Genomic DNA, 12,805 nt, shown 5'->3' with positions numbered 1-12,805 from the left:
AAATGTGGGGTCCAGCACAACTGGGCCTTAGCTTATCACCCCCAGTCCAATGGGCTGGTGGAGAAGTTCAATGGGACGCTAAAGATGATGCTGAAAACCTTTATGAACCAGCAACCGCAGGACTGGGACAAGTACTTACCTCACCTGCTGTTCGCGTACAGGGAGGTGCCCCAGGAGTCTACCGGATTTTCGCCTTTCGAACTGTTATATGGAAGGAGGGTGAGGGGCCCCCTGGACCTGATGGGAGACGAGTGGGAGGGGAAGGCCACTCCCGATGGACAGTCAGTGGTGGAGTTTGTCCTGATCTTCCGAGAGAGACTGGCTGAACTCATGGGCCTGGCCAGGGAGAATCTGGCCAGAGCCCAGAGGAAGCAGAAGGTCTGGTATGACCGCACGGCGCGGGCCCGGGCCTACGCCACCGGGGATCAGGTGATGGTTCTCATCCCCGTGAGAAAGAGCAAACTACAGGCCGCCTGGGAGGGCCCTTTCAAGGTTGTCAAGCAGCTAAATGAGGTAAACTATGTGGTGGAGCTGTCGAACCAGGCGCACCATGTGAATATGATGAAGCCATATTATGCCAGGAGGAATGTGGTGTAGGCCGTGTGTGGACAGTGGGAGGAGCAGGGAGATGACCCTTTAGTAGATCTATTCCCTGGGACCAGAGCTGGTTCTCCCCTGGAAACAATTCCCCTCTCGGATCAGCTAACCCCTGCCCAGCAAGCTGAGGTCAGGGGGGTGCTGTATCCATACCAACAGCCGTTTTCCAACCAGCCTGGACGCACTAATCTGACTGTCCACCGGGTGCAGACGGGGTCGCACCCGCCGATAAGATGCTCCCCCTTCCGAGTCACGGGGAAAACTGCTCAGGACCTGGAAAGAGAGGTCCGGGACATGCTGGCTTTGGGGGTGATCCAGCCATCGGCCAGCCCTTGGGCCTCGCCGGTGGTGCTGGTCCCCAAAAAGGATGGGTCGGTCCGGTTCTGTGTGGACTATCGGAAGCTCAATGCCATCACTGTATCTGATCCCTACCCCATGCCCAGGCCGGACGAGCTCCTAGACAAGCTGGGAGGAGCTCGGTACCTTACCACCATGGACCTTACAAAGGGCTACTGGCAAGTGCCGCTGGATGCAGATGCCTGGCTGAAATCGGCCTTTATCACCCCTCTGGGGCTCTATGAGTTCCTGACCCTGCCTTTCGGCCTCAAGGGAGCGCCGGCCACCTTCCAGCGCCTGGTGGATCAGATACCGAGGGGGATGGAGAGTTTTGCCGTGGCATATATTGATGACATCTGTGTCTTTAGCCAGACCTGGGAGGACCACGTGTCCCAGGTTAGACAAGTGCTGGACCGACTCCAGGGGGCTGGGCTGACTGTAAAAGCGGAGAAGTGCAAGGTGGGGATGGCTGAAGTATCTTACCTGGGCCATCGGGTGGGGAGCGGCCGCCTAAAGCCGGAACCAGCCAAGGTGGAGGTGATCAGAGACTGGCCCGCTCCCCACACCAAAAAGCAGGTCCAAGCCTTTATTGGGTTGGCAGGATACTATCGAAGGTTTGTGCCCCACTTTAGCGCCATAGCCGCCCCCATCACTGAGCTATGCAAGAAGGGGAAGCCAGACAAGGTGGTCTGGACCGAGCAGTGCCAGGAGGCTTTCCGGGCGCTGAAGGAGGCTCTGGTCAGTGGCCCAGTTCTGGCAAACCCAGACTTTGACAAGCCCTTTGTGGTGTTCACCGACGCCTCCGACACGGGACTGGGGGCGGTGTTAATGCAGGAGGATGAAAAGGGGGAGAGACACCCCATCGTGTACCTGAGCAAGAAGTTGCTACCCCAGGAGCAACACCACGCAGCCATCGAGAAGGAGTGCCTGGCCATGGTGTGGGCCCTCAAGAAACTGGAGCCCTATCTCTTCGGGCGACACTTCACCGTCTACACCGACCACTCTCCCCTGACCTGGCTGCACCAGATGAAAGGAGCCAACACCAAGCTCCTGAGATGGAGCCTGCTCCTGCAGGATTACGACATGGACGTGGTCCATGTGAAGGGAAGTGCCAACCTGATAGCGGATGCGCTGTCCCGGAGAGGGGGCCCCGAACTTCCCCAGGTCACTGGTCACAGTGACCCCGCTCAGTTCAGTCTCGAAGGGGGGAGAGATGTGACGCAGCAGGGAGGGGGGCGTGTTGACCTGGGAATGTGGCAGGGGAGTTTCACTGGGAGACCTGAGAGCCTGTAACCTGAGCCAGGAGCGGGCGGGGGAGGTAACACCTCTGCCCAGGAATGTGGACAGAGGCTGCAGGAGGGAGCCTGCTGGGTGGGTTTAGTTTCAGTTTGGGGCTGGGTGGAGGAACTCAGGGAACCCCAGGGCTGGGGTCTAAGTTCCCTGCTCCCCCAGAAGGACTTGACTGAGGGGTCCTGGTTGTACCCACAACCTCTGTTTTGGACTGTGTGCCTGTTGTCCAATAAACCTTCTGTTTTCCTGGCTGGCTGAGAGTCTCAGTGAATCCCAGGAAGAGGGGTGCAGGGCCTGAACTCCCCCACACTTCGTGACACACACCACAATTAAATCTGTGGTTCAAAGATTAAATAACCTTTTGGTTTGTTTTACAAAGATAAAAGGGGAATGTCTAACTGCACAGGAGGATATCCCAAACAGATCCTGGATGGGGAGTGTGGATATGGTGCTACGACTTTTGCAATTGACTTGCTGCTTATGCTTGCTTTGCTTTGCATTATTTGTCTGGTGGAAAGATTGTGCTGTTTGAATTACATTTTAGGATGAAGAATACCAGAGCTTGAGCAAAGATAGGAGAGTTTAGCAAAGGCTTAGCAAAGGTTCTGTTATGCTTATAAGAAGAACAGAGGATCTTTTTCAGGGGAAAAGTTAATATGCCACATTTATTGAAGATACAACAATTATCATATGCATTCAGTCACACCACACACACACACACACACACACACACACACTGTCCCGCCAGTCAATGTTATAGTTACCAGTCCAGAGTCTGGATCAATCTAGTGGCCAGCTAGGTTGATCGCGGGTAGGTAGGAGATGGGTTCTGTTGGTAGTGACATGATGCTCCAGGGAAGTCTTGGCAGGATGAACCCAACATTTCATGGAAAGGCCCCCTGTTTATACAGTGATTTTCCTCCATTGGGACCAATTAGTTTTGCACCGTCATGCTGTAATCAATTGTTGTTTGACGAGTGCTTGGTTTCTTAAATTGTCCTTCTCATCCTTTATCATCAAGTCTCTCAGGGAGTTATCCCATGCTGGTTTTGATCACAGCTATCTTGTCCCCATTGATAGGTGCCTGTCTCATCTTTAGAGTCGTCAAGCCTCCTGGTGCCCTTGTATCTGTCTTCAGTTCCTCCCTAGAACATCTGGTTCGGTGATGGCCTTCACACTTATCTCCTAACACACACATTCCTCATTCACACTGTAGCAGGGTGGTCACCAGCTCCAGCCCTGACAGGGTTAAAGCCATCCCTGGGAGAGGGTTAGGGGCTGGGAGAAAAGCCCAGGCTGATTAAGGGAGCAGCCGCAGCGGTGGCCAGCTCAATCAGGGCCCAGCTGGCCCTTGTAAGAGGGCGGTGGGCCAGGAGCAGGCAGTCTCTCTCTGACTGCAGAGAGGGAAGGACCTGGCTGCCTGGGAGCTGAACAGGAACCTGAGGTGGGACAGCACTGGGAGAAGGCAGAAGGAGCTGGGGAACTCCCACCTGAAAACCCCCAGGCTGCAGGGCCTTGTGCAGGGCCCAAACAGGTTCTGGGGCTGCAAAGGGGAAGCAGGTCCTACCCCCCCTTGCCTATGATGACTGGCTTATACAGACTGCAGTCGGCCCCAGTGAAAGGGGGCTAGATGGTGACTCTCAGTAGCCCATAGGCTGAGGCACGGTGGGATTAGGGTGTTTGGGGGTTCCCTGGGGAAGGGAGACCCAGAGACTGGGGGGGGATACTGCTGGGGTGGAACCCCCCAGATAAAGGGGCACTGGGGTCCAGAAGGGACACGGGGCCAGCGAGAGGTGGGACACTGGCTGGCAGGGGGTGTTCTGGAGGCTGGTGGGCTAATTCCCTGGACGACCAGAAGGAGGCACCGCAGGGGTGAGTCTCGCATCGCTACACACACACACAACAAAGAATTAATTTACACAGAGCATTTGAACAGGAACATCAAATTGCAATGCAAGAGAAAACAATCATTGCATTCTTTTACTTACTTTAAAATCCTAAACCTACAACAAAGTGGTGACCCTAGAAGGTCTGTTACTGCCTTGAAATCAGCTCAGATATAGAATTATATGAACATAAAATCCTACAGCTCTTGGGGTACTCTAGTCAGAGGCACTGGACATTATTCTTATGGAATAATGGCCATGAACTCAACACAAGAGGGGTGCAAAAATGGAACCAGAAAAAGGAAAAATTTGCAAGGAAAGAAGATTGATTATAAATTGTCTGGGAACCAAAAGATGTGGACTGGCCCTTTGATCTAGGGGTACCTTGGAAACAATGGGAGGAATTGGATAAAGCAATGTGCAAACCTCCATGAATTTATCCAGTTCTCTTTTAAACCCTGTCATAGTCCTAGCCTTCACAACTGCCCCAGGCAAGGAGTTCCACAGGTTGACTGTGCACTGTGTGAAGAAGAACTTCCTTTTATTTGTTTTAAACCTGCTACCCATTAAGTTCATTTGGTGGCCCCTAGTTCTTATATTATGGGAACAAGTAAATAACTTTTCCTTATTCACTTTCTCCACGCCACTCATGATTTTAAATACCTCTGTCATATCCCCCCTTAGTCTCCTCTTTTCCAAGCTGAAAAGTCCTAGCCTCTTTAATCTCTCCTCCTACGGGACCCGTTCCAAACCCCTAATCATTTTGGTTGCCCTTTTCTGAACCTTTTCTAATGCCAGTATATCTTTTTTGAGATGAGGGGACCACATCTGTACACTGTACTCAAGATGTGGGCGTACCATGGATTTATATTAGGGCAATAAGATATTCTCTGTCTTATTCTCTATCCCTTTTTTAACGATTCCTAACATCCCGTTTGCTTTTTTGACTGCCGCTGCACTCTGCGTGGACATCTTCAGAGAACTATCCACAATGACTCCAAGATCTTTCTCCTGAGTAGTTGTAGCTAAACTAGCCCCCATCATATTGTAGGTATAGTTGGCTTTTTTTTTCCAATGTGCATTACTTTACATTTATCCACATTACATTTCATTTGCCATTTTGTTGCTCAGTCACTTAGTTTTGTGAGATCTTTTTGAAGTTCTTCACAGTCTGCTTTGGTCTTGACTATCTTGAGCAGTTTAGTATCATCTGCAAACTTTGCCACCTAACTGTTTACTCCTTTCTCCAGATCATTTATGAATAAGTTGAATAGGATTTGTCCTAGAAGTGACCCTTGGGGAACATCACTAGTTACCCCTCTCCATTCTGAAAATCTACCATTTATTCCTACCCTACCCTCCAGTTCAGCCCCTCTGGTCTCCAAAGCCCATACAGGGTCCTTACGCACCTAACTCCCACTGATTTTGAGCCTCTAGGGGCCTGGCTGGTGGGCTAGAGAGAGGTTCTCTTTCCATATGGGATTGTCAGCTCTGAGCCCTCTCCTGGAGCAAGGTGCCTAGGACAGGTCAGAACTATCTAGTGAAAGACCTGAGAGCGATGTGGCAGACCCAGATCCAAAATCTCTCCTCTACCTGATTTGGAGCAGGGACTTAAACACAGGTGTCACATGTCCCACATGAGTGTCCTGATCACCAGGCAAATGGCTATTCTGGGTGTGGCTCTCGGTCTCTCTGCTGTACCACTTTGTACAGATAAACCTTCAGTGGAGCAGGGATTTGAAAATGAGTCTCCACACTCCAGGTGAGGGCCCTAAACCACTGGGCTATGGGATATTCTGGGGGTGCACACACATGTACGGATGTGTACTCACACACACATGGATTCACATGCATGCATGCACACACACGGACCCACTTGCACACACAAATGGACACACGTGCGCGCACACACGCATGCATATGCACACACACACAGATTCCCGACCTGCAAGGTCCCATCCAGGAAGAGTGGTCTGAAAATGCCTAACGGATGGGGCCTGCTGGGGAGATAGTGGAGAGAATCCTACAGAATTAACACCTGAGCTAAGACTCTGAGCAGCTGGGGTGCACACACATGGATGGATGTGCACTCACACGCACATGGATTCACACACACATGGACGCTCAGAGTCTTAGCTCAGGTGTTAATTCTGGTAGGATTCTCCCCACTATCTCCCCATCTCGTTAGCTGAGGAGCAGTGTCAACACTCAGGTTGCTTTCTGCAGGCTACTGGCCGAACCTTAGGCTCCTGCAGAGTCAGGCAGCAGACGAGCTGGGATTTTGAGAAAGGTAGTGGCGGTTAAGTTCAGTATTTACCTAAGTGCATTTGTGGATCTAGCCCTGGGCATGTTTCTGGAAGGTGCTTTAGTCAAACACAAGTAAAGGTTGTTGAACGCCAAAGGGGCTGGCTGGCGATGCTTGGAGGAAACAGCCACGTTCACAGATGTCCACCTCTCACTTTTAAAGAACTCTTTCCTCCTTTCTTTGTACAGGGAGCAGGCTCCCTGTAGCAAAACAGGTTTTTTCTGCTCTTCCCGTCCTCCAGTGGTTCTCGTGTCCCAGCTGCTTAGTCTTCTAGAACCCGGGCAACGCCCCCCTCCTTAGGTGGCTGGCAGCTGTAGCACCACGATGGGACGAGAACATGGTGTGATGATGAGTTATTGAATATGACCATTTTTATCATTGTTGCTACTGCTGTTGTACAATCACAACAAATCTTGTACGAAGTACGTGCTGTCAGGTGTCCATGGGGATCTTATGACTCGCTAAGTATGATTCTCCTGTTTATATGCATGTATCCTTTTTGTATCTGAAGTTATAATTATTGGGAATGTACTGCTGTCTTATACATGTGCTGTGTTCCCGGGTAATACCTCCAAGGTAGATAAGGCCAGACATCTATGTATTGATGGCCCATCAAGGACACTTAGCTCTCACAATGAGCCATAGATGAAACATGCCTCAGCAAGAATATGGACAGTGCCTGCCCCTGTGAATCATCGAAGATTGTAAGGACACGTGACATGCTCATGTGACATTGTACTCCATCTTGGGCCAATAATTTTCCACAAACAGAGGCTGTGGCTTTGTCTGGGACAATAAAATTCCATTCACAGGGCAGAGGATATAGAAGGAGTGCTGAGATATCCCCGTCTTGTCTTCATTTTTCTAGACTGGGTTTCCAAACAGGAAGCTCTGAACAAGGACAGACCACCCCCAGTTTGCTTGGGTAGTTTCCAGAGAGAATTTTGCAAGCTAGCAGCGCATTCCGTCACTGCTGTGATCCTGAACTCTGAACTCTGAAAAATCATTTGCATGTAGATGAGCTATTATCTATTTATAACTCTTCTTTTCTTTTAGTATTAACCCTTTCATTTTTGATGGAAGAATTGGCAGCAGCCAATTATTGGGTTGGATGTGAGTTATATATTGACCTGGCTAAGTGCCTGATCTATTGAGATCAGAACGACCTTATATGTGGTGAAACTGGTTTTCACTAACCACTCATCATATATGTCAGCGTCTGAGTGGTGAGCCAAGGGCAGGGATGCCTAAGGAGACTGCATTTTTGGCTTCTTGTTAACCAATGTGCTGAGACAGAAGTTTACGTTTGTTGCTGGCCCAAGAAATAATGTTCTAATGATAGAATAACCAGCAGTCTGGGGTGAGTCTGCCCCATTTCTCAGAAGTTTGTCCTGAATTTGGCATCCTCAGCTATGTCCTAGTGAGGCGCGGTGACACATGGACACCGCTGATTTGTGCTTAACAGACTCTTGCTCACTACTCCCAGGAGGTATCTCCCTTTTACAGATGTGGAAACTGAGGCAGCAGGAAGGGCAGTGTCTTGAGCCAGGAACATAGCCCACAAGTCCTTAGCTACTAATCTCTTTCTTAATCTCTGTCAGACCTGGCTCGTATGGTCCATGCAGCAGCACAAAGGCCTGGTGCTCTCTCCATTTGTTTCTCTAGTTAGGGGGTCTCCCGTGATTTCAGTGGGGCTGCTTCCACTTCCACTAGCTCAGGATTTTTCCCATGTCATTTAACTAGAGATAAAGCATCAGCAGAGACCCATGAACTTGGACTAAAGAGTCCCAGCTCTCCCACGGATTCAAAGGGTGACCTTGGGCACAGCCTCTCCGTGCAGTAATTAGAGATGATTATTTATTATTTCTAATGTGTTGCAAGTGAAAAGTCCTAATCAGAGCCATAGAGCCACACATTGCACTATTTGATTCCTTGCTGCACTTCATTGGGCTCTATGCACAGTGCAGAATTCCAGGCAGCAAGTGGAAACCTGTTTCTGTGGCTGTAGTGTTTAGCTGTTTCTTTAGTAAATTCCTCCTGTTTAAGAAGGACATCAACTCCACTGATTATGACACACAAATAGCCTCACTGCATCTAATACAACCAGAGGAGCTGTCAGGGTTCCTACCCCACTCTGAACTCTAGGGCACAGGTGTGGGGACCCGCATGAAAGACCCCCTAAGCTTATTTCTACCAGCTTAGGTTAAAAACTCTTCCAAGGTACAAACTTTGCCTTGGCCTTGAACAGTATGCTGCCACCACCAAGCGACTTAAACAAAGAACAGGGAAAGAGACCACTCGGAGACTTCTTCCCCCAAAATATCCCCCCAAACCCTACACCCACTTTCCTGGGGAAGGCTTAATAATAATATCCTCACCAATTGGTACAGATGAACACAGACCCAGACCCTTAGATCTTAAGAACAATGAAAAATCAATCTGGTTCTTAAAAGAAGAATTTTATTTAAAGAAAAAGTAAAAGAATCACCTCTGTAAAATCAGGATGGTAAATACTTTACAGGGTGATCAGATTCAAAACATCGAAAATCCCTCTAGGCAAAACTTTAAGTTACAAAAAGACACAAAAACAGGAATACACATTCCCTCCAGCAAATTTACAAGCAAAAAACAAACAAAACCAAACGCATTTTCTAGCTAGATTGCCTACTAACTCCACAGGACTTGGAGAGCTTGCATCCTTGATCTGTTCCCGACAAAGGTATCACACAGGCAGACAAAAACATTTTTCCCCCTCCAGATTTGAAAGTATCTTGTCCCCTCATTGGCCATTTTGGGTCAGGTGCCAGCAAGGTTACCTTAGCTTCTGAACCCTTTACAGGTGAAAGGATTTTGCCTCTAGCCAGGAGGGATTTTATAGCACTGTATACAGAAAGGTGGTTACCCTTCCCTTTATTTTTATGACAGGAGCAATGCCAGTTCATGACCAGAGCAATGGTATTGGGGGTTCAGGACTCCCAGTTCCTATTCTCAGCTCTTGCACTGACTCATTGTGTGGCCTTGGGTAAATCACTTTATCGCTGTCTGTCCTAGTTAAAGAGCTTCTAAATGTAATGATCAAAATCATCATGCAGAGCATATGTTAGATTCAGTTTCACAGTTCAGCTTCAGCCCCTGGGCAATAGGCCCCTGTAGTTCCAGATAAGGTGCCGTGTACGTGTGTAAATACCCGGCTAATGGCAGGTGTGTGGTTTATCTCCCTCCCTATCAGCTACCGAAGCCACCCCACCTCTGCCCAGCATCCTGCCTTCCCAGATAACGCAGGGGACTATCCTTCTGCCTCTCTCAGCTGTTGTCCTCGTAGCTTCAAAGCTGATTCCTTGCCCTGCCCCCAAGGCCTGGCTCAGGGTAAAGGTCTCCCACCCCATATCCACTGCAGAGACTCTGTCTGCTACGGGGTCCCAGCAGGGAGGAACAAAAGGGAGTCGAAACCTAAAGAAATAAGCCACAAAGTGGTCTCTTCCCTCAGGACTTTGTAGCTGAGCTTTAATGCCCACAAGTTGTATGATGCACAATCTCACCTGCCTGACACACAACCCTGCTCCCAATCCTAAGCTGATTTTCTAAGGCTTCCTGGCTTCCCTCTATGCTCCTGATTGGCCTGTCTGTCCCAGCACTACATCCTCTCTGTACTCACTGGCTCCTTGTCAGGCTGCAGCAGCTCCTGTCCACGCCCCAGAGCAGGGGAAGCCAAGCTTGGCGGGGGGCGGGGGGGGGCAGAAGGCAGAGATGATCCATAGACTGTTGGGAGGAGGAGAGGAGTGAGCAACATGGGTGGGGTCTTGGGGAAATAGGGGGAGAAGAGGGTGAGACAAGGTAGGGACAGGGCCTGAGCGGTCCAGTGACCAGCAATTAGAGAGGTGGCAACTCACTGAATTGTACAAAGACCAATTCCCCAGTTTGCCACGCTGACACAGCACAGTAAAATCAGAAAAGGGTTTAATGTCTCCTTGACTGCCCAGTCAGGGATTCAGGAAAAAAGGACCAAGCACCATGTTTAAGATTAAACTCGATAAGTTTATGGAGGAGATGGTATGATGGGATAACATGGTTTTGGTAATTAAATATTCATGGTAAATAGGCCCAATGGCCTGTGATGGGATATTAGATGGGGTGGGATCTGAGTTACCCAGGAAAGAATTTTCTGTAGTATCTGGCTGATGAATCTTGCCCATATGCTCAGGGTTTAGCTGATCGCCATATTTGGGGTCGGGAAGGAATTTTCCTCCAGGGCAGATTGGAAGAGGCCCTGGAGGTTTTTCATGTTCTTCTGTAGCATGGGGCACGGGTCACTTGCTGGAGGATTCTCTGCTCCTTGAAGTCTTTAAACTACGATTTGAGGACTTCAATAGCACAGATATAGGTGTGAGGTTTTTTGCAGGAGTGGTGGGTGAAATTCTGTGGCCTGCGTTGTGCAGGAGGTCAGACTAGATGATCATAATGGTCCCTTCTGACCTAAATATCTATGAATCTATGTCACTAGCTCAGCACGGAGCTCGGTCTGAGAGCCAGAGCACCAGGAGAAAATTTTAGATTCCTTTATGAGTAAGTAGCCTGAACATCCTGCCCCAGATCTGTTTGGTCCTCACTCCATAGATGATGGGGTTTAGCATCGGGGGCACCAGGATGTACACATTGGCAGTAAAAACATGGAAATGCAGGGCCACATTCTTGCCAAACTGGTATGTGAGAGAGGAGAAGATAGCTGAAATATAAAAGGCTAAGATGGCACAGAGGTGGGAGCCACAGATCCCAAAAGTCTTGAGCCGGGCATCCTTAGTGGGGAGGTTGAAGATGGCCCTAAGGATCTGGGTGTAGGACAGAGCGACAAAAAACTCATCCAGACCGAGCACACAGAATACCATAAAGAGGCCGTAGTAACTACTGATGTGGATGTCGGCACAGGCCAGGTTCACCACAGCCATGTGTTCACAGTGTGTGTGGGGGATGATGTTGGTTCTGCAATATGGTTGCCACCTCGCCAGCAAGGGATGGGGCATTACAAGTATGCCCCCATGCACCATTATGGCTAGGCCAATCTTGGCCACCATGGGGTTTGTCAGGGTGCTGGAATGTCTCAGGGGAAGGCAGATGGCCACATAGCGATCCAAAGCCATGGCCACGAAGATCCCAGACTCCATCACCGAGAAGCAATGAATGAAGTACAGCTGGGTGAGGCAGACACTGAAATCGATCTCCCTGGAATTGAACCAGAAGATACTCAGTGTTTTGGGCAGGATGGACGTGGACAAGACAAGGTCAGTGACGGCCAGCATGCAGAGGAAATAGTACATGGGCCCATGGAGGCTCAGCTCCGTCTTCACGATGAACAGGATTGTGAAGTTCCCCAAGAGAGCTATGGCGTACATGGTGCAGAAGGGGATGGAGATCCAGACATGGGCCGCCTCCAGGCCAGGAATGCCCAGCAGGATGAAGGTGGAGGGGTTGGTGAATTCGGTTGTGTTGGAATCTGACATGGAGTAGGGAAGAAGGAGTCCAACTCTGAGGCAGAAAGGTGTCTCCTGCGTGTACCGTACATTCCCCTGACTTTATGTGCCTAGGGTCTAGGGTAATGGTCGCAGTACAAATGCCTGAATGGAAAGAAAATGTTAATATGAGCGGTGACATGCACTACTGGAGGCTGTTTTCATTGTTGTATCATATTGTCCACTCTTCACGCACTGAAAAATGACATTTTCATTTTTCAGAGCAATGCATTATGAACAACTGACCCTACTAATGCCAATTCCATATTTGAACATACTAGAACAAACTCATCCTCTGTGGCAAGGGCCCCGCGATATTTAAGGGCTGTGCAAAGAGGCAAGGGCCACAGACTTACTCTCTGTGCCATCACGCCCATGTTGCACAGGGTTTGTTGAGCAGGTGAGCTCCTCAGCAAGAGATGGTACCTGTGAATCCTGAGAGGGAAGCGTCTTCCCTGGAAATCCCCCTCAGGTAGCCGTGTCCCACACCGCTCTCACCCCAGCATCTGCAGCAACATCCCACGCCGAGAGCTGACACAGGGCTGAGCACCATTTATAATAGAGCTCTGTGCAATCCCAGGGGGGTTCACTCAGCCTCTAGAGGAGAAGCGGCATCTGAATGTAAACAGGCTGGTGACAAGCTTGTCTGTGCTTCTGTGTTTTTTATCCAACTACAGCATTAAACAGTAATTAAGGGACCTTCCCAGAGCGAGATGAGAATTCTTGGGCTCTGCGCTGAGTCACAGAGGAATTCGCTGCTCTGTGAATTTGTGTATATTTAAAAATTATAGTTGATTAGGAAGAAAACTAGGGATAATGACTAGATCTCCTTAGGGTCTGATACCCTGTAAATGACCAGGATAGCTTGGTAGATAGTCGTCACACAG

The 12,805-nt window shown here is 49.5% G+C and overlaps 1 protein-coding gene across 1 annotated transcript; it reads right to left on the bottom strand.

Moving 5' to 3' along the window:
- Positions 1-10,961: 10,961 nt before the first annotated feature.
- LOC102929581 (olfactory receptor 52E2) lies at positions 10,962-11,909 on the bottom strand. The gene has a single exon (XM_037889638.1). It carries the CDS (start codon positions 11,907-11,909, stop codon positions 10,962-10,964), a length of 948 nt encoding a protein of 315 aa, XP_037745566.1.
- Between the last annotated feature and the right edge of the window lie 896 nt (positions 11,910-12,805).

This window comes from Chelonia mydas, chromosome 1 (genome assembly GCF_015237465.2).
Source record: "Chelonia mydas isolate rCheMyd1 chromosome 1, rCheMyd1.pri.v2, whole genome shotgun sequence".
In the NCBI taxonomy this organism is placed as follows: Eukaryota; Metazoa; Chordata; order Testudines; family Cheloniidae; genus Chelonia; species Chelonia mydas.
This window is presented reverse-complemented; position numbering and strand designations above follow the sequence as displayed.

What these genes read in the sequence shown, in the direction of transcription:
- LOC102929581 (XM_037889638.1), bottom strand. Translation starts at nt 11,909, where the DNA reads ATGTCAGATTCCAACACAACCGAATTCACCAACCCCTCCACCTTCATC.